The following is a 27,034-nucleotide window of genomic DNA, read 5'->3' as shown; positions in this document are numbered from 1 at the left end:
CAACATCATTTTAGTACTTTTCCATCTCTTTCTTTCTCCAATGCCAACACATTAGCATCTTTGGCAATCAAACCACAATCCTTTCTACTGTCATAATCCTCAACCCAAAAAACATGTCAACATACGGTATTTCATCCCATTTTCCTTCCTGTCTACAGGACAACATAAGATGCAAGATGGTATTATAATTCAGAGTTCCATTTTAAAGCCATTTCTCCTGATCTTCCAAAATATATACAGGCTACCACTGATTGCAATACATAATTAATTTTCTTTTAGTTAGGGTGTCACCCCCATATCTATTCCAGTGATTTAAAATACATCCTAACAGTGAATTCTTGGGGATTCCCCCTTTGGTAGATGACAAGTTAACCATTTTGTAACACCCACACAACAAGAACAAGATAACCTTTACGATCACAAAAACACCTAGGAGTACTCCGCAATCAAATCCTCGTGCTCCAGTCGTCACTGTAATATCACACAGGGATAACCCGGGATATTCAAATTCACAAGACCTTTATGTAAATACTCCACCAATCCATACCTCGAGCAGATACAAGTTACTTGGGGAATAGACCCAAAATAAATTAGCAGTGTCTTAGTTTTGGATGTCCCCTAGGTGCTCACTACCCACTGGGGGATCGCAAGTTGGGAGTCCCCAGGGAAAGTCCTCTGGTACCAGCTGGGGTCCGATATGCGATTCCCTCCAGCGGCGGCATCCTAGTTGAGATCCAGTCTGAATTCAGGGTCCCATCTAGGTTGCCAAAACCATTGCTTGTAATTGAGAAAACCCTCCAAACAAAACCCAAAGTCTAGTTTAGAGAGCCGACATTGCTTTATTCCGCGCAGGGTGCTTGGTGGAAATTCCACAAATCAAGCACCCCATTATGCAAAACCACAAGGTATTTATCAGGTTAAATGATGAGTATAAACATGCCTAAATCTACACTTATTGGTTAGTGATTAACATTTCACACACTATTGGTTAACTATATTTAAATGAGTCTTGCTTGCTATGTAAATCAGCACACATGCTCCTTGGGGGGGGGGGGGGGGGCAGGCAAGTCTTTTTGGTCCTGAATTGAGTCGGTGGTTTTGATCTCCCCTCACCGCATTTACCTTTCACCCAGTTTCTGCAGTTTTATCAGCTCTGGCCACTGTCCAGTCTTTGGCGCCAAGATGTTCCCTTCTGTCAGCTTGTTAGCTCTTCTTCAAGGTTGGAGCCGTTAATTTTCCACGGTTCATTACTTACACAAACACTTCCATATCTTTTAGCTCCCTCCCAAATTCCTTTCCCAAGGCACAAGTGGTTAGTAGTTTTGCTAATTGGAAAATTAATGATGTCCTGCAGGACATTAACAGCATGCTATTTGTTCCTGTAGGGAAGCAATCACAAGAGAATATTGTCTTTTTGAAAACACCGTTTGCAAGCTTTTGTGATTTTTGAGGAAGGTGTGACTCAAATACATCCCGAGGCCCCAGAACCGGCTGCTAACACAAATAAACCCCACACTTGTTTGTTGTTGGAAGTCGATCCGGTGTTGGGGGGGCGGGGCTGACTCATCAGTTCTGAACACGTGGGGTTGGCAACGCGGCCCGAAATCCGGACGAGAGCCTTTAACCCGTAGCAGCCGAGCTGACCTCTACGGTAGTAGCTCTCGCGGACATCCCGCCTGGCCCGCACCTGCGGGCAGTAGCGGCCCAGGCACCCCCAGCGCGGCGGAGCCGCGGCTGCCTGGCGGGCCGCGCTCCTCCCCCTCCCGGCAGCAGGCGGCGCTAGGTTGCTATGGCGACGGGAGGTGCGAGGCTGCGAGGGGGCGCTGTGAGCCGCTCTAGGTCGCGACCATCGTGGCGGTGCGTGTGGGGGTGAAACTGAAAGTGAAGAGCTCGGGCCGCGGCGAAGCGGGATCGAATCGCTGGCTCCTTCCCATGAGTGTCTGAGCCACCCCGGTCTGAGCATGTCGGATAGTTTCGACCGGGCTCCAGGTGCTGGCCGGGGTCGAGGAGGCGCCGTTCCCCTCAGCGGCGCGGGCGTGTCGGAGAGCGGCGGTAGGGCCTGCCTTGGGGGCAGCGGTTCTCACATCTCAGGCTCGGCCGAGCAGCAACACAAAACGGGCGGCTTCTTCCCGCAGCAGGAACCGTTGCGGTCTCCGAAGACGGCGCCGCTGGGCATCGGAAACGCAGGTACTGGCCGCTGTGCAGCGGTTCCTTCCCCGCCCTTCCGGAGGCCCTCAGTGCCGAAGGTGTTGGGGAGCGGCCCCCTAAAGCCCGCCGCGCTCCCCTCCTTTGCGCGCACCGCCCTGCTCTTGCTTCGCTTGCTGCTCCGACACTCTCTCCCCCCCCCCCCCCGGTCTGGCCGCGAGGGCGCGTCCTTTCTCCCGCCCCCCGCACTTAGGGGCTGAGAGGCCACCGTGGCCTGAGGGCCAGCGCTCTGCGCATCCCGGGCGCCTGCCTGGCTCCTCTCGGCACCGCATGGAGATCAGCCGTGTAGGGGGCCTGGCAATTGCACTTTTCCTTAGATGATCGGTCATGTTTCTGGGCTATGGACCTGTGCCTAAGTAAAGGTATGATGTTGTGTTGTAGCCTGCTTGCAACACCTTTCTGTCCGTCCCTCCTTTTCTGTGCCCACGTATCTGTGTGTGTGTTTTATCCATTTGTTAATCTGATCGCAGATGGTCTTAGTCTTGCCTTTATTGGAGAACTCTTTAACTCTGGTCTAAAGGTTTGCCAAAAAATAAACCCAACCCAAAGGTAACATAAAGCATTGTTTGTTGGTTAGCTTTTTTAGGTAGATATCAGATTCTGTTTTCAATAAATCTAGGAGCTAATTTATAAAGATAAATTTGGAAAATGTGGTTTAAAAAACACCGTTTCATTGGATTTTTTTTTTTTTTTGCAAATGGTGTATGAGAACATCAATAGTTAAATGTCTTTCAAGATTGTGTTAAAAATTAGTGGTCTTCCATTTATTGACCTTCAGTCTTGCCTTTGCATCTGAAATCTATGAAAAACCCACAAAATCAACAAGCATATCGTAAGAAGATTTACTAGTTTCTCAGGTTAGCTCTTTTAGAAAGCATGTTTTCACGGGGGAGGAGAGGGTTTTCTTCCCCCCCCTTTTTTTTTGTCACCTTCACATGAACATTGTGTTTGCTTTCTGCCATGTAGAGTTTGCTAAAGTGAAAACTTTATTCATATTTAAGAAAAACAATATATTTGAAGTATATTTGAAAGTATATTTATAATATAAGTAAAAGTATATTTAAAGTCCAAAAAGTGATGTATTCTTTGTGAATACATAGTAATTTAGCGATTTCTAAGAAAAACTGTTAACAAAAACTTTTCAGAACACCTGCAACAGGCGAGAATTCCATCTGGATCACAAGACAAAGTTTCAGTTCCTGGTTCTGGACCGGAAATGGCTGAACCTCAGGTGGCTGTGGCTCCTGTGGTAATGTCGAAATTGTCTGTTAAAGCACCTGAGTTTTATCCATCAGGATACAACCAGAACTTCAATCAGAGCTTTGCAGTAAGTGTTTATCTTCTCTTCTTAGTATATGCTAATTTACTTCAAGTTAACAATGTTTTCTTGAGATCTTATGTATCAGATAACTTGAATGCTGCATTTGCCAAAGAGATTCCAAAAATTCGGATGACAACCTCCAGAGACACAGTCAGAATGTTAAACGATAATGAGTGAACGTTATGCTGTGTATGAGAGCCTTTAGTGTGGGTTATTTTGCTAAAGCTTGCTGCAGATAACCACGTTCCTTGTTGATTATACCAAGCATTGATTACACCCAACATCACAGTAAGCTTTTTGGCGACTGCCTCTGTTGTAGTTACATCTGCAATGCGTTTTAAGTAAAAGCTTAGCTGTGCTTTTATTCAGATTTCACAGGTTTTTGAAGCAAGCGTGGGAGAAAGCTTGAACTTTAGCTTTTCTAAGCATAGGCTTTACCTTTCCTAAATTTATTGTGCCATGGGTATGATTGGCCATGACTGCCTAACTTTATGTACTATCATGTGTCTTTTAATTCCTTCGGTGATATCGTATCACCAAAGGGCAAAAAAGTAGGGTTGGACTCGTTCCTAGGAGTTAACCTACCCACTTACCTAATATGAAATGTACTTGCAGCCAGACTAAGGGTAATCTCAGATCAATATCGTAGATTCATCATGTAATAAAAGTTGATACTTATTTTATACTCCCCTTGTCTTCCATATTATTGCTACAGTAATTCTACTCCAGGGAAATTCTATGTGAATTCTTGGAATATCCTTTTGTTATGCAAGCAGACAAACTCTGGTACTATATATAAATAGGTGGGAACTATTACAAATACAATCAAGTGATAATAAACAATTATACTGAAACAAGTAGATTTTTAATAACTTACAGAAAAATACTTGATTTGAATGCTCAACATGGTGATTTGGTGTTTTGAAGTTTTTTCTTCACCAGTAAAATCAGTTATCTGGATGTTACCAGCTTTCCCAGCTTATTGAATAAAATCACTGTCCTGGATAATACAAGCTCATAGCCAATATACAACTGTTAACAAATGCCAATACAAACATGCTTCAGCGAATGGATAATCTAGGAGAAAAAAATACTACTTTGCCCCAGTACATGTTTTCTATAAATAAAGAAAAAAATGCCATTTGGAATGGCATGCATGTGCATACATATAATTACAAAGTCTTGAGGCCAGCAATGTTGCTTTTCAGCTGTTTTGCAAAAACACACAAGCATGTGGGAGTTCCAGGTTGCTATGTTGTAGGAATATGCTGTGAATATAAGTGACCCGTCTGTTAGTTAAAATAACTCTTAAAATGCTAAGCAAAACCTAGAACATTTATTTAGAAGTATGTTGTAGGGACCCTAATCTAATCAGAGTATACTAGGCATAGAATAGTGATGTTTCAGACTTGTTAGTCCTTCACTATTACAAAGTTTGGTGGTTTGTTTGTTTTTTTTACTTTAACAACTGAATTAATTTCATAAACTGGGTCCACCTGCAATAAAAATAAGGAATTTAGCACACTTTACTATTACACAGATTTTCACCGTGAGTTTTAAAATTTGAATCAAAACAAAGTTTTGAGAAACTTTTGTGTTTTTCTGACTTAGAATTAATACTTAGCTTTCATTTATCATGTTCCCTGGAATTTTTAGATCTGAAATCTCACGTTGCTTTTGCTATTTATTAAGCGTTTATTGTTTTAGAAATAATGTGTTGATTCCTTGTTTGACTGTACATTACTGTAATTACTATGTGTGTCCATATAATACTTGATTATTAGATTAGTTAATCTCCAGTTAGTTCTGATACTTAAAACTATCAGTTACCCGTGAAGATACTTTAAGGGGTACAGCATCCAAGGTATACTGGAATTTTCAGAAAAACTTTACCGGGACTTTGGGGAGGAAAGACCTCCGTTGGATTCTCTGTTTGCATACAGCTGTCCATCCCATATGAAGCTGTGGATGTCTGCAGTGGAATTGGTGACTAGATTTAGATTTGGATTGCCAGTAGGAAATGTCAGACTTGTTCTCTGGCATGGGTATATGAGGATAATATGGCTGTCACTCTATCAGAAGGGCATAATGTTCTCACTTCATAGTTTTAGGAGTGAGATTTATATTATCTTAGGTGGAATCTTCCCCCCACCTCTTCCTCCCCCCTAACTAATTTCAAAAAGGAGGCTAAGCAGCCTCAGTGGTAGGTTTTATACTTTTAGCCAAGCGTGAGGGTGCAACTTAAGCTCATACAACATGAATAGGTGATTTTGTACATGCAACAGTTTTTGTACTTAATTTTGCAATAACTTTATTGTAAACTTGTTGAGTACATATAATCTGAAGGAAAAAAAGCTTGTTCTTAAGAAGTCTGAAGAAATCAAATCAATGATAAATTATTGGTAACCAAGTTCCTAAGTGGAAATGTTGTGAATATTTCTCAGGTATAGGAAAATGGTAATTAGTACGTACTGCAACAGAGCCTGAGAGCAGATTTTGCTCATGGATCTTTGCTATAGACTTTCTGGGTTTTATCTTTATGTAAATTAGAGGGATTTTAGTACCTACTTAGCCTTGTCATTGTTATGTCTTTAAACTAATGAACTGACTCTTAGAAGAGAGGCAAATCTATTACCTTTAAGTTAGTGACTCTTGTGTTTTTGTTGTGAATAATCCAGGATCCAGTCCTATAGCTATTAAACATAAAGGAGAAGGATTAGACAGTGTTGGCCTGACTGAGAAATCATTGAAATTAATGGAAAATTTCTAGTTGACTTTCATGGCTTTGAATCATAAATTTTTAATGAATGTGTGAACTTATAGCCTCCTTTTAGCCAACTACTGTTTAAAAATAGCCAAGAGGAATTTGCTTTACATTCCCTTAGTTGATACAGTATGTGGTGCTGTCTTCTCTGTTAAATCTTAAAATCTGCTGGTGAGAAACATGAATGGTTTATGTCTAGAAGTTACTGGACTAAATCTAATTAGTTTTTAAAGTATTGAGTGTTACTAATTTAGCAATATATAACATATAATTCAAACATTATTATCTTTCTCTCCCATTTGTTCTGTTCCCTGGCATAGTTACTAAAACCTAGACTGCCTTTGGAGTTGCCTATTTAGTATAGGTAGATGAATGTGGTGCTGAGTTTAGCCTTTTAAATACAAAATGGGAAGAGGAGTATGAATACAGGGACACTGATATACCAAATGGGATTGGCACCCCTTCCAAAATAAGGACATTTTCCTCCAAGATTGACTTTTTATCAGGTGAGGATGAGAGGAAGATACCCTCTTCTTTGCTAAATGAGGATCTCATAACAACCTGATGGCTGTCAGAAAGAGCAGCTTCTTTTACTAGCTACAACAATTGCATCCCCTGCAACCTGGCTGGAGAGTTTTCAAACAGGTTGTTTGAAGAGATGCTAGTTCAGCTGTATGTGACTAAGCTGCAGTTGTTGCACAACAATGTCATAGTTCTGTGGAACAAAATAGTTTAACTTTATTATACAGAACTTTTACTTGGCTATTTGAAATTGCCTAGTAAAAGTTGATTTCCTTTAGAGAAATAGAATATTTAGCAAGTTACATAGAGGCCTGTTAGCTTTTATTTTTTGGCTTCATAAGCTCCAAGCTGTTAGAATTGTGGAATTTAGGTTGGAAAGGACCTCTGAAGTTCCTCTGGTCCAATCCCCAACTCAAAGCAAAACCAACTTGGATCTGGTTGTTGAAGGCTTTATCCTTATGAGTAGTGACAATTTGCCACCGTTTCCTTAAACCCATATTTTTTTCCTATTTCTGGTGGGTCACGTTAAGTAACTTTGTCTTCAGTATTATTCACTGGACAAATATTCTACTTAATTAAACATCATAAGAAATCTTTCTAGTTTTTCTGCTGTTACGTTGATGTCTCCTTCATTAGCTTAAGTTGTATACCCTTACAACATGGGTCTCTGAAGAATTTTGGAAAATCTGCATATTTTTTTTTTTTCCCTACACATTCTTCATAGGTCACGAAACTAATGTCAATACTTGATTTTCAGCAATGTGTATCTGTCTTTCTCCACAGTTCGTATCCAGGGCTTTTATCTTTCATAGATCCATGTTGCTTCACAGTAGAGGGGAGACTGAGGTGTTTTGAAGACAAAAAGTAAAGGATATCCCCTTATTAAGGGAGAATATAATTATGTCCACTAAGTAAAGAAAAAGTGGCTTATCATTTTTTAGCTCAATTTTTCATTACAGTAGATATATTTGAAATCTTTTTCATGTTAAATAGTAGATCAGTTGAGAATTCTGATATCCTGTATGTTACCCTTGTGTCTTGAATCGCTAATTATAAGTCAGTTCTTTAGCAATCCCTCTTCGGGCTCCTGCTTGCACTTCTGAGATCTCATGAGATAAAGTGAATTATTTGTACTGTGTTATTACGAGTTACATCACAAAGTATGTTGCTTCCTATGCTATTCCTCTCATATACTAGCATTGTAATCATCCAGAACAGCATTGACTTTAGAGACTGTTACATACATTCATTTTTGAATGGACAAAATTAGCAGCCTTCTGTTCCATCAGCAGGAGTATAAACATTGATAAAGTGATATTGTTCTAGCTCCCCCTTTCTTTAGGGAGCAGGTGTGTTTACTGTCTGGTTTTTAACATCAGTAACTGCAAATTAATGCATTACCATTTGAATAGTTTCATTTCATGCCTTGTAATCTTTCATCCATTGCCAAGAGATGCAAATTTGCTGACTTTAAAAGATCAGTTTTCCTGGCTATATTTTATACATGGGAACATTACACTGTATTGTATTTCTGTAATTTCTCCCCCTCCTGCATATTTTGGAGCACTTTTGTGCTCTATGTAAGCTCAAAATATTTTGTTTCCAATTTTCAGTTATTTTTCCTTTTATAGTTCATATATCTTCAGCACAGTTTGTGTGTGCATCAGGAAAGGGTGTTGTGCCTCAGTTTGGTAGTTTTATTCTTAACAGGTATACTTACTTGTTAGTTTGTTAGTTAATCTTGCACCCAACTTGGCAAACTGATTTCTTTTTAATCTGTCTTTTGATGTGTTTTGCTGGGAGACCCTAATATCCATAAAAACATGTTACCTAGTTCTTAATATGATAGGACTACTGGAGCTTTCTGATGCATTGAGGTCTACGCTCTCCAAAAATGTTTAAGTGAACCATGTAATAAAGATCACTATCAAGTATGCAGAGCATCAGGAGTTATTCAAGATTAAGGGCTATATGGTTACTTCTGGAGATATAAGTGTAACAACTTTTATTTTAGGTTCCTTTTAAATAGCTGGTATATTTTTTCACTGCTATAGGATTCTTCCTTTGAAGATGGATATAATGGCTATCTGACTTTGGCAGAATATGTACAAGACTTCCTAAATCACCTCACGGAGCAACCAGGTTGTTTTGAAACTGAAATAGAGCAGTTTGCCGAAACACTGAATGGCTGGATCACTGCAGATGAAACTTTGCAAGAACTTGTTGAACTCGTATATCAGCAGGTAGCCTGTGTATTCTGTCTTATAACATGGATGTTATGCCTCTGTTACCTAGTGTCCAAGATATGCATACTAGTAATATTTGTTATATCATTGTACCTATGTAGTGTGTTAATGGTTTGAATTTTTCTTTTTAGGCTGAAACATATAGGGAAAGATTTTTCTCAATAAACTGAAATGATAGCTCAAGCGTGGGATATTTGGCTGGTTGATAAATTTCCCTGATTTACTCTGTTTCCTTTGCTGTGTATTTGAATCTCCTGGGTCACGTACTACAGTTGAAATTACAGCAGTTAAAGGAGTTACATTTGAATTGCTGGATTTATATAGTAGAGACTGAAGAAACTCTTAAGCAATGTCAATTGTACATTTTTATTCTATCCTACAAAAAAATTCTTCGTAGTACTTAAATATTTTTAATTCCTTGGTATTTTAAAAAAATAAATTTATACCTACTGTACACATCACCCTTTGGGAAATGCTCTTTTACTGACAGGCTTTGTTCTTCATTTGGAATTATACCTATTTCAGAACAGCATAATTGGAAAAAAAGGAAAGCTAGTCTGCTGGTAACTAGGTCCAGTCCCATTGATGGCCATGGAAATGAGGACGGAGACCTTGAACTGAACTCTCTACTAATTGGGAGAGCCATTGGAAAGAACAGCTTAATCTATGTTGCTAAGCAAATGAGCTGCTGTTACTGTCTTCTGGGCTTGCTGCAGAGAATGAAGTCACACTTGTGCTTGCTATTTATTACATTGGGTGTCTCTCACTTTCCTGAGTTGCTTTCCAATTCTGCCTTGAAGAATGTAAACTTTATTCACCTTTTAAGTGCAGACACTTGCAGAATTTTATGTATGTAGAAGCTGTGTGACTGGTCACTGTACAGAACTGTAGAGTCTTAAGTTTCTTATTATAATACAGAATTGATGCATGTTTAATTCAGAACAGTTTGATTAGATGTTAAGATTATCTGTGCTCTGTCTGGCAGCATCATTTTTCCATCCTTTATTTGGACACATGGAGAATAGTTAATAAAAGATGAAAATATTCCATATAATTTTATTGGAAGAAAAAAAGAGGAATTTATCCTATTTATAACTTCATATGTGTTAAATAAATTGACTCTCATTAAATGAAAGTATTTTAATGTTGCCTCTCCTCCCCCTATTTAAAACAAGTCCAATGTTAGGGTTGGCTGTGTCTTCCTTAACTGAGAAGCATTGAGTGTTATCAGTCTGAAATGTAACAGTTTTATGTGAAAAATAAAACTTGGCTCAGTGCAAAATGCTGTCCTAGTATCCAAAAGCATATGATCTTAGCTTTGTTGTATGTCAGGATATGATAGTGTTTGAGTGTCAGTCAACTATGCTGCTTATTCTTCTGTCTTGAGCTTCTGCTCAAGTATTTGTTTCCTCATCCTGGTTTATTACAAAACTTCAATTAAAATTGCTGAAGTGTGTTCATAAGCATCTGCTTCAGTGATGTTTGAGCAGATTTACAGATGCTAGGTTTGTGAAGGAAAAAGGCTAAAATGAAAGAAACCTAAGTCCTGTACAGTTTTCCCTTCATCTGGGTATCAGGTATCTTAGTGTGTCTATAAGAATTAATTATCTACTTCCCTCTGTTCTTCCTAATCTATTTATGTCTCAACAGAGTAAAGTGCTGTTCTCTTGTTTTCCAAAAGCTGAACGCTGACTCCATGGCTTAAGAATCTTGACTGTTGTCTAGTTAATACAGTGGATTGTTGCTGTTACAGCAACTGAAGTTTCTCAAGATACGTATTGGTAGACTAGCCTTCATGCTTAGATTCCGACTTTTTTTGAGTCGGAGATAAACTGGGATTACCAAGCAACAATAATTCAGGGAAGACGTTATTGCATTATAATGATTGATTATTAAGATGATGTGAAGTGGTTTTCTTTGGTCTCTGCATGCTGTGCCAGGTCATAATACCCAAAATTGAATTGTTTCAGTATTTGATGCAATCACAAATACAGACTAATTGATTGGGAAGATAACGGTTTTAAAAAAAAAAAAAAAAAAAAACAAAAAAAAACAACCAAATGAGGTTTGAAGAAGTTGTGGGCTTTGGTTGTGTGGTGTTTTGGTGTGGTTTTGTTTGTAGTTTTTTTGTTTTGTGGTGTTTTTTGGTTGGTGTTTGGTGGGTGGTGTTTTTTTGTTTTTTGTGTTTTTTTTTTTTTTTTTAAGGAAAGAGAAGTGTAATTTAAGTGATATATTTTTGCCTTATAAAAAGGGGGGCACCTCTTCTAGTCCAAGCAACTGATTGAACCAAAGCACCAAAAAGCTTGTTAGCTATTTCACATGCCTCTTACTGGAAACTAAAGTCGATTTGACTAATTACTTAAATTTGTTGTATCTTCCAAAGACAATTCAGTTCTTTCTAGTAGTGTTATGCACGTAGTACGATTACATTGAGTGCATATTTTCCTTTGCCTGTAGAAGGTAACTAGCTATAATACACTGACATGCTAATGGCAAGATGCTTTTTTCAAACACATTGGAAGCAGAAGCATGCAAGCACATCTATAGCGCTGATAGATGATCAAGATGTAAAAGAAATGTTTAAAGATGAGAAAGCCAAAGGAGAAGTTTAATGAATTCTTAGCATCCCTGAGTTTTTTTTGGCAGAGCTGATAGTTACTTAGACCAGAGCCTCTTTTCACTGAAGCTGTATCTGAGAAATACTTTCAAATTCCAGTCTTGTTAGAAGAGAGTTCAAAACAAATGAACAGTAATAAATTGTCAAATTAAGGGGATGTTCTACTTTAAGTTCTAAGAGAGGTTGAATGTAGACACTAATGAATTCCCAATTTTTTCTACCTCTTGGAATTTTCAAGTATCAGATTTAAAGCAAAATATTTTTCAGACAGTGTATAACATGTTGTGGAATTTCGTTGCCACCACCTGGTTTTAGATGATAAAAGTATAAATGTTCAAGGGTAACAGATTTGTTTTGAACTTGTTTTTGTTTTGCTTTTTTTTTAAAAAAAAAAAAAAAAAAGGACCCATCAAGAGCTATTAACTGTAATGATACCGTTTTAACATTTGAATCAGGAGTTTGCTATTCTGCAGTTTGCTGGAGCATGTACAGGAGAAAGTATTTATCTTTACTTGCACTGTTCTTGTGCTCTTTTCCTGGGCATTCACTATTGCCAAAAATAGATTCTGGGATAAATAGCAGTTAGACTGAATGAAGGTGACTTATTTATTTTGTATTAATGCACTCATTGCTCCTTAAGAGAGTACGTGTCCTTGAAAAAGTGTCTTAATGTCCACTGTTGATTTTTTTTTTTTTTTTTTAATAAACAGTTTGTAAGTGACTTTCAGACACTCTTTGGTGTAGGTCACAATGGAGAAGTAGAATTGAGGACACATGGTATAATGGTGGTTGTCTTAAAGCCACAAAATCACATAATGAACTTTTAAGTGCTGAAATGCATATAGCAAAGTGTTGATGAGATACAAAAATTAACATGAGAAACAGTAATTATTAATCTTCTGCTCTTCAGTTGTCTAGTCAACTGTTGTTAAACACAGTTTTCCAAAAAGCTTTTAAAGATGTTTCCTGATAACCTAATCGTGACTTTTATGAATAATTTATTTTTCTACTTTTATTTTGGAAGGCCACATCTGTCCCAAACTTTTCCTACATGGGAGCACGGTTGTGTAACTATCTATCTCACCATCTAACCATTAGTCCACAAAGTGGGAACTTCCGACAGTTGTTACTACAAAGGTCAGTATTGGCATGTCATTTTAAGCCTGTTACTTTCTCAGGTCAAGTGTCTTCCTCTTTTGTATGTAACTCTTAACATAGTGTGCAAAGAGGTATGATTTAAAATAGAAGTTTAGATTGAGGATTATTAAAGCACAGGTACATACTGAATATCGAATACATATATTTTAAAATATTTTTATGTTTTTTAATATGGAAATAGGATTCAATTTGGGGTTCTGTAGGTTTATTTGAACTGAGTATATTAGATTGATACTGAATTACAGGGTAAATTTGAAAGCCAGTCAACTTTAAAAGTATACTAAATGCACATATATATACTGACTCTTGCCAGGACTTATTTAATTGTGTTTCTTTAATGACTTTTGGCTTTCTAAACTTCAGAATTGCTGCTTATTTTAAGTTTCACTTGGTCCACCTATGTTTAGGAGCAAAGGCATGATAAACTTAGATCATCATCAAAATGCATTGCTGTTAATCGGGAGTGGTACCTTATGGAGAAGCTGAATTTTTTTTTTTTTCTTCTTATCCCAAAGCAGATGAGCCTTTTTGCCTTCAAAATTGAACAGTACCATGAAGGAAATCCCTGTTAATGTTGGATTATCTGATTCCTGGTTTTAAAGTCAACCCAACAGATAACATTCCTTTTAGCACCCTGAACCCATAAATTTAAAGTTGCTTATGTTTTTATTGCTAATATGGATGGAATGGGGGGGGGGGGGGGAGGGAGATAAACAAGCTAACAATATGAATACAGAGAACTCCTGTTTCTCAGCCCAAGTTTCTACTTGAAATTTTTTTTCAACTCCGTAGATTTTTCAGTTTCTCAGGTATTTCTCAATCTATTACATAACCATTGAGAATACATTGGAGGCTGTCTTGCTTTCTTTTTTATTTCAAATATTTTTTAATTCTGTTTTTGAACCGCTATGTAAACTTGTATATTTTTTGATACAGTTGTTGAATACTAGAAAATTACCTCACTGCCATGTTATCTTAATCCTCAGTATTTGCATTTATATCTAAATTATGCATCACTGTCACTTAAAATGGTGAGATAAAGAATTTATCGAATAAGTGTAAAGACATCTAAGACAATGTGGGCAGCACCCTGAAAGGGGGAAAATGTTTTTCAGAGTATACCTACTTTATTTCTGTTGATGTATGGCTGTCTATGTTAAACTTCCTGGACCCATATTCTAATATATAAACTGTGTAACTGTCTTTTACATGTTGCAATTTGCTCTATTTCATTTTGCTGTCTTAGATAGATATCTCTGTGCTTGAAAACACAATCATGTAATCATATGTGTTCATCTAGAAGGACAAAAATCCACATTGCCTTTGTGAAGTCCTCTCACTTCCTTCACAAATCATACTTCCTAGCATTCAGCATTTAACAGTTTTAATGCAGTGAATAAGTTCTTAGCATTCTATTAAATAAATAGCATGTTACATATGTTGGGATGTCTACAGATTATATGATTTTTGTTTTAATGTTTTCAGGTGTCGAACAGAATATGAAAATAGAGATGAAGCTGCCAAAGGAGATGAGACTACTCGAGAACAATTTCATGCCTTTGTGTTGTTCTTAGCTGAACTTTACCTGAACCTAGAGGTAAGAAGAAAGTTGCATGTCAGATGGTTCTTCATTAATTTTTGTTGTGTTTAGGTAAACACTAAAATGGAGTATCATTTGAGGTGTGGTGTTGTGTTGGGTTTTTTTTTAAGGGAGAGGGGAATAAAGTAAAGACTTCAGAACAGTTTCATTTTAATGTGTGTCCAAGAAACAGATAAACAAAAAAGGACAAGATCATCAGAAGAGAAATGTATAAAGATTAAAAAAAAAAAAAAAGTGTAAGAACTCATAAAAAGAACCAACTGTAAACCACCTTTGAAATGAAGCTTTTGGTATTTTCTTTTGTCTGGTAAAACCACCAGATTACTACACTTAACCAACATAGGAAATATTACAACCTAGCAGAAGCAGAACAGGATCAATAACCCATGTAATTGAGTATTCAGCGATTAATAGGAGCTATTATCAAATGCTTGAGGAAGATGTGGGAATCTTCAAAATGAACAATTAAAAATGCAGACCTTTAAAAAGATTTCTTCTGAAGGTTGAGTCCTTGGCTTATGCATGAAGCATGAAATCTTGTATTTAGAACATTTTTTTTGTATGATATGTGCAAAAAAAGTGTATGTACACATAAAAATTCTTTGACTCTTATACCTGTGAGTTCAGTAAGTTCACTAACTGCTTGTAGTGTCCTTAAATATATTTTTGACTGGATTATTTCAAAGGTTTGATTTAAGCAGACACTATAAAAATGTTCTGCTGGCATGAGGAAAGAAAACTCTGACTCTTCCATTTTTGTTCATAAGTGGGCCTTGAAATCTAACTTTCACTTTCTAGAAGTAAAAAGGAAGCTTTCCAAAGGGTTTGGGGGAGGGGGAGTTGCCCAGTTTGGTTGAGTATACAGTTTATTTTTAAACCATTTTCTATAATTTTTTTTAAATATATAAATAGTGCCATCTAGAAGTAAGCTACTCTACAGCTCTAGAGAATGTATAACATAGGATGGGAAAGAACATGGGATTCTGAGAATTTGGGATGATGTGGACCACTTGCCGGGCGTTTTGAAGCTTTTTTTTTTTTTTAGCAATTTATTAGCAGAGAAACAAAATGCTAGACAGGCATTGTTATGTATATGTCAGAATTGTAAGGATACTACTCAAAGTCTGTGTTCTAGAATAGTTACAGTATTTGGCATATTCTTCCAACAGAAGAGCTTGACTATGTTAATCCCAAACCACATCATACAGCATTCGAGAGAGAAAATGTGACTAAATTAATTTCTAAAACTTAAGTCTTCTAAATATGGGGTTTTTTTGTTTTTTTTTTTTAATATATTTTGCAGATTAAAGGAACAAAGGGACAGGTAACGCGAGCAGAAATTCTTCAAGAAGGCCTTCGGGAATTACTAAATGTGCTCTTCTCTAATCCTGTGGATAATAATTTGATATGTGCAGTGAAACTGCTGAAGGTGAGACAGTAGTTTTAAAAGGAAAAAAAGTGGTGGTGGTGTTGTGGTTTTTCTAATATATCATCATAGTCCTGAATAGAAGAGGGAAGCTCATGAGTGCTACTTGTTTATATAATTATATGTAGATCATAATATATTTTAAAAACAAATACTAAGATACTTTTGGTTTTTTTTCTTCTTGAGTTTTTTTTTCATCTGGGATAAGTAAAAATAGAGTACATGACAGCTGACAGTGGAAAGTGAGGAAAATGAGGTATGGTCATATATGGTTCTTGCTGGTGAACCGGTGGAAAAAAAAATTAAGGGGGAAAAAAAAAAATCAAGTGAAAGCCTATTTCTTTGTGCCACAGGCTAGAATGGATTCCTGGGCCACAGATTCAAGATCCAGGCTAACAGAGGTAGCCACATCACATGATTCCTTCTGTAGGTTGGTACTATAGTATGTGGTTAACAGCTCTAATTAAATGAAGTAATATGGAGAGGTTTCTAGTTATGGATAATTAGAAATTCAAAATTTATTAGGTAAGGGAGGGGGAAGTGTTTCATCTCTTAATCAGCCCAAACGTTATTGGAGTTAAGCAACTGCCTGTCATTCTTGGATGTCCAGCTCATATGCTTCCATGTCTTGCGAATGCTTTAACTGGATGCCTCAAAAAAGAAATGAGCAATGCATGAAGTCAGTGGGTTGTGCTTCTGGAATGCATAAAGTGTAGGTGACAATGTCTTATGAAATTAGTTCTTGTCAGAAAGATGAGAATTTTTGCATATCTGAATGAAGTGCTTGAAGATTGGGAAGAGAAAGCAGAAAGGCTTTGGATAATGGGTGAGGGAGCCGCGACGAACTACTGGCTGGACTGGGCAAAATCTATGAACGTAACGGATGTGTGTCTGTATAAGTCTTACCATATATCGATTATTTTACACGCGGCTTCCCCAGCAAGATCCAGAACTACTGGAGCTAAGGGAGGGGGAAATGTAGTAAAGATAAGGGCTGGCGACCGGAAGATCACGTGCTGTACGGAAAGAGTTAAGGGTCGACCCTCCCTTGTCTCCGCCCCTTATAACATGACACACCTACTGCTGGGGGTATAAAGCCCGGGTCGGCTGGAGATCTAGGGGGATAACCTTGATGTGTAGTGTTTGCTACACAGTGGTGACCCCGACGTGATCAGGCAACAGCGATGGAGCTCGCGGAACTCATAAAGGTACTAAAGTCGGTAACGACAAGGGTGCTTAAGAGGGGGTTTGCGGCAAGGCGGCGCCGACCTGCTGCACGTGGTGTGCTGATGGGGCAGGAATCTCCTGGGAACGAAAAGCCAACAAGTTTAGTTTCGGAGGGGACCCAGGCTGGCTGGGAAGGAGTGGCCTGTGGGACACAGACGGAACCGTTGTTACTGGGGGCTGAGCCAACGGAGGAAGGGGAGGTGCAAGGAGACTATGGCGCAGCGGGAACAAAGGAGTCGGGAAAGGTGTTCCCGATACAAGTGGGGAGTTTAGAGCGGCCGCCCACGGAACCTTCGGCACCTCCTGCACCGGCGGATCTGCCACTTCCTCAATACCCCTGGGGCGAGTTGCAACAATGTGTGGAAAGGGAGCTGACTGATAGGTTGCTGGATTGGGTCCCGGGGGCTGATGTGGGATCCCAGCAGTATCGTGAACTACGTGAAGGAAGATGGCGGGAAGGAGAAAAAGAAGGCAAAACACCTGAGGACGCCCCATTGTATCCCAGTGATCGACGAGTGCTGGACACACAGAGAGCGGAGCGCAGGACATCGAGGGGGGGTGGTAGGGCTCCCCCGGCACTGTCAGTGATACATGAGCCACCAGAGGGAACCCCTATCCCTAGGGCAATGAGAAATCAAACTGGTATTCCCTCACAGTGGAGGGAGCCTGTACACGATTACCCCATGAGCTCTGATAGCAGTGAGGGCGAAGGGGGTGACGAGGGATCCTCGATTGTTGCTCATCCGCCCCCGCTTCCAAGACGGACTAACGAGGTTTCAAGGGAACTCGAGGCATTGATCAGCCGATTGAGAGGGGTGGTGGCAAATGCGGAAAGTCTTATGCCAGGGGGAATGCCGAAAGAGAGGGCAAACGGGACGGATTGGCAGATGATTGCAAAAAATTGTGTCTTGGAAGGAGTGCGATTCCAGGCCCCTCCGATTCAAGCATTTCCTATCCGAGCAGCCCCAGGTGGAGGATATGAGTGGCAACCGTTAGATGCAAAGTTGGTGAAAGAATTGGTCACAACGGTGAAAAGTCATGGATTAAATTCCCCAGAGACCCAAGTCCTATTAGACTGTGTTTTTGCAACGCCGCTTGCACCTTTTGATATCATTCAGTTGATGCGGGCCGTATTGACCCCCTCGATGATGGTATTGTTTAGGGAGGAGTGGAGGAATCGGTGCACCCAAGTTGTTATTGAGGCGCAACAGGCCAACCATCCCATGGCAGGAGTGACTTTAGAGCAGCTGATGGGTGAAGGGCAGTTCGCAACTCCTCAGGCACAGGCTCAGCGAATGCGGGGGCGCGATTTTGCTGCATCTTCGAAAGCTGCCCAGGAAGCAATACGCATCATCGCAGCTCTTGATAAAAGGGAGCCTCCATGGGTCCAAATACGGCAATCGTTAAGTGAGCCCTTCACAAAGTTTTTAGACCGGCTGCAAGCGGCGCTCCAGGTTGCTCGACTTCCTGAGCAGGCTAAGGAGGCAATATTGCTTGACTGTGCACGTACGCAAGCAAACCCACAAACTGCAGTGTTGCTAAGACAGTTACCCATAGGGACCACGCTTTCACAGATGATTCGTTATGTGCTGGAACAGGAACAGGCGCAAAGTATGCAACCGGTAGTGGCCGCAGTCCATGCGGCCTGCCGCGGCGCACGACTTATGTGCCATAGGTGTGGGGGGCAAGGACACATGGCGCGACAATGCCCTTCAAAAATAAACACCCCCGGAACAGGGGAAGGAAAGAGAGACCTACGATGCTGGCGCTGTGGGCGACTAGGCCACAGAGCTCGACAGTGCAAATCGGGGAGTCAGCAAAGGAGACCGGGCTGGGGAAACGAGAAGAGGGGATGGCTGAGGGCCGTGCCATCCCCACCTGCCCCAGTGATCAGCTCAGCAGGCCCGACGACAGCAGCGCAATGTATGGCACAGGGAGTCTCTCCTTCCCCGGGACCAGCACAGTCGCCTGCGGTCCCAATGATGCAATATCCAACTCAGCTGCCTTGGGGAGATGGGAGCGCGCAATAGAGGAGGCTGGGGATAGAGCCTCGCCGTATGTGGCACTCACCCTAAACATGACCACACGACCAGAAGTAGATATTATAGTTACCCCATGGCTCCCAGCGTTGGGGGGAACACCACGCCTCGTGTTAAGAGCCCTTTTAGATACAGGAGCGGATGTTACAGTAATCCCATCACATCTATGGCCAGATGATTGGCCACTCAAACCGAGAGGTTCGCTGCAAGGCGTGGGAGGCATGCAGACCTCGCATCAAAGCAGGAACCCAATGCAAATTATGTTGAAGGATCCGGAATCTGGACAAGCTAGGGTAGCATGGTGTAACCCTGTCATTGCTGAGTTACCCATTGTCATCTTGGGACGATGTTGCTTGCAGAAGATGAATATAGTGCTGCGTACAAATTTATCATAATGGCCACTGCCTGTGTCCGCCCATTAAAACTCACCTGGTTGACAGATAAACCAGTGTGGGTAGAGCAGTGGCCATTGACAGAGGAAAAGAGGGCGGCTGTTCGACAATTGGTACAACGAGAACTTGACGCAGGACACATCGAACCCTCTACAAGTCCCTGGAACACCCCCATTTTCGTGATAAAGAAAAAATCGGGAGCGTGGCGACTGCTACATGATCTACGCGCAGTTAATGCATGTATACAAGACATGGGTCCGCTACAAGCGGGCCTCCCTTCTCCGGCCATGATTCCACCTGACTATCAAATAGTGGTTATAGATATTAGAGATTGCTTTTTTAGTGTTCCCTTGCATGAAGAAGATAGAGTACGCTTTGCCTTTACTGTTCCTGAGCCTAACAATCAACACCCGTGCGCCAGATATCAATGGAAGGTGTTACCCCAGGGCATGAAAAACTCACCAGTCTTGTGTTAAATTGCTGTAGCTGCTGCGATACGCCCTATTCGAGAAAATTTCCCTACGGTCATCATTTTCCATTACATGGATGACGTGTTACTGGCGTCCAACCAAGAGGAGTTACTGGAAAAGGCACGCGTGCAGCTGATAGTCAGTTTGGAGCGACATGGGTTACACATTGAGCCTCGGAAAACACAGGTAGGGCGTGCAGTAAAGTATTTAGGTACTCAACTGAGGCCACGAAGCGTGACAGCACAATCATTTGAAATTCGGACTACAGTGACAACACTCCATGAGGCACAAAAATTAATTGGACAACTATTGTGGCTTAGAAACTTTATTCCAATATCTGAGGCAGAAATGACTACCTTATATCAACTCCTGAAAGGAGGAGATTCCCCCCTAGCTCCAAGGACTCTTTCAAGAAACTATCAGGAGATTCTTAGGACAATTATGGAGCGAGCCCAGCATTGGGGTCTCGCTCGATTTACACCTGAACAACCAGTCACTGCCCTGATTTACATGACCGATACCGCTGGCCATGGTTTACTAATTCAAAATAATGGTGAAAAAGGCTGGCCTTTTGCTTGGTTGTATCAAGGCAAACCAAAGACGGCTTTAATTTCTTGGCCAACATTATTATCCCAGCTTATTCTCCGCTGTCGGAGGCAAACTCAACACTTAACAGGGAAGGACCCGGAGGTCATCGCATTGCCCTGTTCTTTGGCACAGTGGGAGTTGGTACTTCCACAAGTGGGGCTCCTGCAAGCGGCGATAGCTGAATTTACGGGTCGTATTGAAGGTCTAAGACCACACCCCTGTGGGGAGATAATCCAGGTACTCCATTTTTTGCCAGCTAGTGCCATAGTTGAACAACCCACCGGAGGCCGCACGGTTTTTACCGACGCGTCATCGATTACTGGGAAAGCTGTCGTTACATGGCAGGAGGATGGTCAGTGGACCCACATTAGTTATCAAGATCAAGGGCAATCCGTGCAGTATCTTGAGGCCAAGGCGGTATGGATGGCTCTCACTCAATGGCCCGAAGAGGCCTTGGATCTAATCACAGACTCTTGCTATGTATATAAGTTACTGAAGAAGTGCCGATGGGCACTTGGGGCAACGTCAGAGATTGCCGGAATGTTGCTCACCGCACTGCAAATGAGAACCGCTCCTGTCTGTCCTATCCATGTTAATAGTCATAGTTCCATACCGAGTTTTCTTTCTGCTGGGAATGAAATAGCGGACAGCTTAGCAAAGAGCGTACTGGCGGTTGAAGAAACTTCTAACCTAAGGCGAGCTTTCCGCCTGCATGAGCTCCTCCACTGTGGAGCTCGCGGTTTAGCTAGGCTCGCTGGCATTACGTTGCAAGATGCTCGCTCTGTGATTGCTGCTTGTCCTGTGTGTTCCAAAGGTCCCCTCTGGGAGGCAGGGGTAAACCCTCGAGGGTTGCAGCCCAACCAAATATGGCAGTCTGATGTTACGATTTATGAACCCTTTAATCCACGTAAGTATCTGCATGTCACAGTTGATACCTGCAGTGGAGTTATTTTAGCGACTATGCATGCTAAACAAAATGCTCTCTCAGTTATTTTACATTGGCAGGACTGTATGGCGCAACTTGGCATCCCACAAAAAATTAAAACAGATAATGGAGCGGCATATGTCAGCAAGAAGACAAAGGACTTTTGCGCGCGCTGGGATATTCAGTTGAGTCATGGCATTCCCTATAACAGTACGGGCCAAAGCATTGTAGAACGCGCGCACCGCACATTAAAAGAGTTACTCGACCGACTTAGGGAGGGGGAAAAGATAAGCCCAGGAACAGGGGTTCCCCCTCCCCTTGACCCTCCCTTATTTCGGGCACAGCGTCTGTTGACGACGGCACTAATTACCTTAAATCATACCATTCGAGGGAACACCTATAAAACCCAGACTGCAACCCAGGCACATTTCCGGCTCGATGAGAACGAAGGGCCTTACCCTTTGGTTCAAGTACGGGACCTGCAAACCCGTGAATGGGGGGCCCTTATTCCCTCCGTTGCTTGGGACGTGGGTATGCGTGTGTGCAAACCGAGAAAGGGACGCTAGAATGGGTACCCAGTCGAAATATTCGACCGTATAGACATTAATCAATCTATTGAGTCTTATCTTGACAGGTTACCATTTCCCTATGCATCCTGATGGTGTGGGGGAGTAATGAGGGAGCCGCGACGAACTACTGGCTGGACTGGGCAAAATCTATGAACGTAACGGATGCGTGTCTGTATAAGTCTTACCATATATCGATTATTTTACACGCAGCTTCCCCAGCAAGATCCAGAACTACTGGAGCTAAGGGAGGGGGAAATGTAGTAAAGATAAGGGCTGGCGACCGGAAGATCACGTGCTGTACGGAAAGAGTTAAGGGTCGACCCTCCCTTGTCTCCGCCCCTTATAACATGACACACCTACTGCTGGGGGTATAAAGCCCGGGTCGGCTGGAGATCTAGGGGGATAACCTTGATGTGTAGTGTTTGCTACAAATGGGAAGAATATTTTTTCAAAAAGCCCTACTAGACAAGGAAAGGTATGCAGGGAGCATTATGTTTCTTTTTGATACAACAGATGTACCTTTGTACCTTTGGGAACAGTGGAGGAAACAACTGCAAATGAGGAAATATTTATGGAGTTTTATGCATTACATCGTTAGTGGAGCAAGCTGTATTTTTTTTTTCCTTAGTGCCATTATGAAATTGAGCAAACAAAAAAAAGTAACGTATTACTCTAAAAGTAAAATGCAAGGCCATTTGTGTACATATAAGAGCAGTAGAACTGAAGCCAAGGTGCAAAGGAGTAAGCAATCCCTTTAGGTCTCCTTTTGCCACTTCTGGTGTGGGAGAAAACTGTAACCAACTTGAATGAATTGTGGGGTTTTGGGTATGTTCTCTGTTCTGAAGGACACTCAGCAGTTAGGGTTTATCACTTGAGGGTTTTTGGGGGTGTTTTTGTGGTGGTTTTTTTTTGTTTTGTTTTCAGCAAAAGGTTCTTTATATCGGTTATTTCCTACTGTATTGTCTGCATCATTACTACTGTAGAAATATTTCTCCTTCATGATGAAGACAAGCCTCTTTTCCTAAGTAAAACTTGAGAGCAAAAAATATTGTTAGGCTCTATGCAGGGAGAAACTTTTATCTTCACAAGCCATGGTTATACTCGTAGTTGGGAAAACAGTTTATTTTAGGAATGAAGGTCAAAAGCTAAACAGTATTTTTATGGAGTTTTGTTTCTGATTTTTGTGGTTGGTCAGTTTGGTTTTCCTCATTCTTCCCCCTTCCTCCCACTCTATAATTTTTTTCAGACTCTTCTATCTTAAATTCCAATTCTGGGAGCTTCTTTTGATATGGTAAATAGGGAAGAAAGACTTTGCATCATTCAATTTTTAAACCCTTTAAATGAAGTTTGGATGTTTAAGCAGGTTACTTCATAGCAAGTGTGAGGTTGTGTTCAACAAGCATATTCACTCCTGCAGTCAATCCTTATGTTGAAAGTGATTTCCTGAGGCAAGGCCCACTGAAGAACCTTTCAGAAAGACAGTACACAAACTGGGAAGCTTTCCAGTGCTGCTTTGTTTTCTGATTGTTCTCCAAAGAAGATGCAAGGGCTCACTATTTCTGTGAAAATTCACAGAAATATTTATTTGGCTTCAGAATAAAAGACAGTTTTGTGGGGTTTTTTGGTTGCTTTTTAATGCAAGTATTTTCTGATGTCTCAAAGTATCTACAGATACGCTCCAACATTTGTAGCTAGACTGGGCTACCTCATGAAACCTTGGTTTCACTACTGAAGCAATAAATGTCTCCTGTTGTCCTTTCCATTTAATATAGTGATAGATACATATTTTTTCACCTGTTTGCTTTGCAATATATTTATTCTTAATTACACCTTCTTGGTGGTGTTATCTAATTACCTAGGATCAAGGCAGGACCACAGTAGAAAACTGGGAATGTGAAACAAGTGCTGACTGAGATGCTTGCTTTTATCTTTGCATTTTATTCCTTTGTATCATTGGATGCCATTCCAAGCATTTCTGGATCATGCAATATTTATTCTGAGTAGATCAGGAATTGCTATTAACTTTGACCATAGCGGCAAACTAATTTTCTAGTTTAACTCTCATCTCCTACTGTGCAATTATTGGGCAATGAAGTACTTATTCTTAACAGAAAAGGCTTTCATCCACAGCAGTTCTAGACTGTCTGCTGCTGAAGCGCTTTCAGCAGCAGCTTCAGTCTCACAGATTTGATATATTAAAACTCAGGCTGGCTTGGTCAGATAATTCTTAGCCACACACACACCCCCACCCCACCCCCCCCAGATGAAATTCTCTGGCATGTCTGATGCTAGGTATGTTTACTGAAGTCTTTCTAAAGCTTACTAATCTATTGTTGTTCTCAGGTAAGCCTGTGGCAGCATCTGCAAAAATATGGTCTCTTTTTTTCATAGCATGTACTTAAAGCAATTAAGACCTGACAAATGCTGTTAGTCCTTTCAAACAGGATTTGGAATGTTGCAATATTTCTGTGTCAAGGTGACCCACGTAACAGTATGGTCAAATGCAATCTCCATGTCCCACTGATGCGCAACTTCAGAAAGATGAAGTGTAACGATTTTTCACAAGAAATCACTGCAATATTAAAAAAAAAAAGTAACGTATGCATTTTGTTGTAACGTGACTGTTTCACAATGTAATTAAATTGCTGGAGAGCTGTTTCAAAATCGTGTTTCAAGACTGAAAGGAGGGAAGTGGCTGTGAACTTCTAGACAACATAAACATTGGGCATAGAGTTACCATACTGTGTATAGTTTAAAATAAACTATTTACAAGGTCTATTAATCTGTTTAGCAAAAAGATGTAGGAGATTGGGACCTTCAACCCTCAGGTAGTTGCACAATACATCTAAGTGTTCTGGATTGTTACAGAATCTCCTCTGTTGATGGTTTCTTAAAGTTTTATAATTTGCTTAAAAAAAAAAAATTACTAATCCCTTGTCTTTAGTTGACAGGCTCAGTTTTAGAAGATGCCTGGAAAGAAAAAGGAAAGAATGATATGGAAGAAATGATTCAGAGAATTGAAAATGTTGTATTGGATGCAAACTGTAGCAGGTGAGAAGATGATAAATTTATGTGCAGAACAAACACCTTAAAAATGTCCAAAACATTACCTTAAAACTTTCATTTACAAAAAATAAGGTGATATTTGGGTAACTTCCTGTCAAACAAACACCCCCCCCCCCCCCAATTGAAAATTACTTTTTGTTACATTTTTGGTTTGGTTTTTATCTTTTACTAGAGATGCATGTTCTACTTGATGAGATGGTGGTGGTGGTTTGGTTTGGGGGTTGTTTGGGGGGGGTGTTTTTTTGGTTTTTTGTTTTTTGTTGTTTGTTTTTTTTTTTTTTTAAACCTTTAAGTGTTGAAATCTCCCTTAAGTGCTTTAGGCTCTAAAAGCACGTATAAATACAAAAATACAGTAGTGGCGTGTCATGGTTTACCGTGTGTCACCAGTGGGATGGGGGACAGAATCAGAAGGGTAAAAGGGAGAAAACTCGTGGGTTGAGATAAGAACAGTTTAATAATTGAAGTAAAATAAATTAGAACAGTTAAATAGGCAAAGCAAAAACTGTGCATGCAAACAAAACAAACCAAGGAATTCATTCGCTCCTTCCCATCGGCAGGCAGGTGTTCAGCCATCCCCAGGAAAGCAGGGCTCCATCACACCTAACGGTTACTTGGGAAGACAAACACCATCATGCCCAATGTCTCCCCTTCCTTCTTCCTCCAGCTTATATACTGAGCATGATGTCATATGGTATGGAATAGCTCTTTGGCCAGTCTGGGTCAGCACCCCCCCCCCGGCTGTGCCCCCTCCCAGCTTCTTGTGCACCTGGCAGAGCATGGGAAGCTGAAAAGTCCTTGACCAGTGTGAGAGCCACTTAGCACCTATTTAGCAACAGCTTAGCACTACTTAGCAAGAACCAAAGCATCAGTGTATCATCGACACTGTTCTCATCCTAAACCCAAAACACAGCCCCATACCGGCTACCAAGAAGAAAATTAACTCTGTCCCAGCTGAAACCAGGACATGGCGATATCTCATAGTTTATACTTTTAAATCTGAATTTAACAGCGTTAAATATAGTATACAAATCACTGTAAATGTAAGGGCAAAATGGAATATGCTTTTTCTGGAGAATGTACCTTTTTGGTAGGTTCTTACTACAGGCTGGAAAAGAATGAGTGGTTGACTAATGTATTCTGTTTCTCAATTTGCAATCAACTGCATGCATGAGGTTATTTTATTCTGCTGTGTTTCATCCTCAGCTTCTTGCAAACTTACTAAAAACCTATAGAGGGTTCAGACATTGTGACCTGATCTCTTTCCATATGGAGGGAGGACAGCAGGTAGCATCTGTTAGTTGTAATTTAGCTGCCTCCCAGGGAAGATGAGGAAAATCTTGCTTCAAGAACCAGAGAAAATAGCACAAGTCCAAGGCTTCAAAGACACGGAAGCATGAACCTCTTTTAATAGAGGAAGCAACCAAAGATTTTTTTTTTTTTCTTCCCTTAATGAGACTCGCTGAACTCTTCTCCATGGACTTGCTTAAAGAAGAAAGCATTTTCTCTTATTTTAGGGATTAAATGGGTGGTGGCATCTAATGTGTTGGAGACATTACTTTTCACTGTTGACTTACAGTGTGATTTAGAGAGCTAAAGTTAGAAGCCTAAATTAGATTATTAAAATACAATTTGAAGATCACCCCGTGTTTTCCCCAGTATTATCCTCTTATAAGAAAAGCATTTGTTCCTCAACTTGTGCTGCAATTTTGGTATCTTGATTTAAAAACTATAGCAATTTCTATTTCATATGGACTCCTTACTTCACCACAGAGGAAGTAGAGAGTGTGTCTCATAAATGAGAGGGACATGTAAAGCATCTAGACTTGCAGGGGAAAAAAAAAAAAAACCTCAGAATTGTCTGCAGACTGGACCAAATTTTGTCCTTTTTGGAGCTTTTTT

At 40.5% G+C, this 27,034-nt stretch overlaps 1 protein-coding gene across 2 annotated transcripts in view; it reads left to right on the top strand.

Moving 5' to 3' along the window:
- The first annotated feature begins 1,327 nt into the window (after positions 1-1,327).
- LOC148055429 (polyadenylate-binding protein-interacting protein 1-like) overlaps positions 1,328-27,034 on the top strand; it is a 29,553-nt gene continuing 3,846 nt past the window's right edge. Inside the window, exons 1-7 of one of the 2 annotated variants that reach the window (XM_087760287.1) lie at positions 1,328-2,187; positions 3,351-3,532; positions 8,867-9,055; positions 12,700-12,812; positions 14,319-14,430; positions 15,737-15,862; positions 25,014-25,120. In XM_087760287.1, coding sequence (XP_087616413.1) covers positions 1,962-2,187; positions 3,351-3,532; positions 8,867-9,055; positions 12,700-12,812; positions 14,319-14,430; positions 15,737-15,862; positions 25,014-25,120 — 1,055 coding nt within the window. In that variant the 5' untranslated portion in view covers positions 1,328-1,961. Of the gene's footprint in view, positions 2,188-2,420; positions 2,568-3,350; positions 3,533-8,866; positions 9,056-12,699; positions 12,813-14,318; positions 14,431-15,736; positions 15,863-25,013; positions 25,121-27,034 lie in introns of those variants that run through there. The other variant, XM_087760288.1, reaches the window with a different exon arrangement.

This window comes from Nipponia nippon, unplaced genomic scaffold, assembly GCF_047370975.1.
Source record: "Nipponia nippon isolate SJK-2023a ecotype South Korea unplaced genomic scaffold, ASM4737097v1 scaffold_22, whole genome shotgun sequence".
NCBI classification, from domain to species: Eukaryota; Metazoa; Chordata; class Aves; order Pelecaniformes; family Threskiornithidae; genus Nipponia; species Nipponia nippon.
The sequence above is the reverse complement of the archived record's forward strand: the minus strand, read 5'-3'. Positions and strand labels throughout refer to the sequence as shown.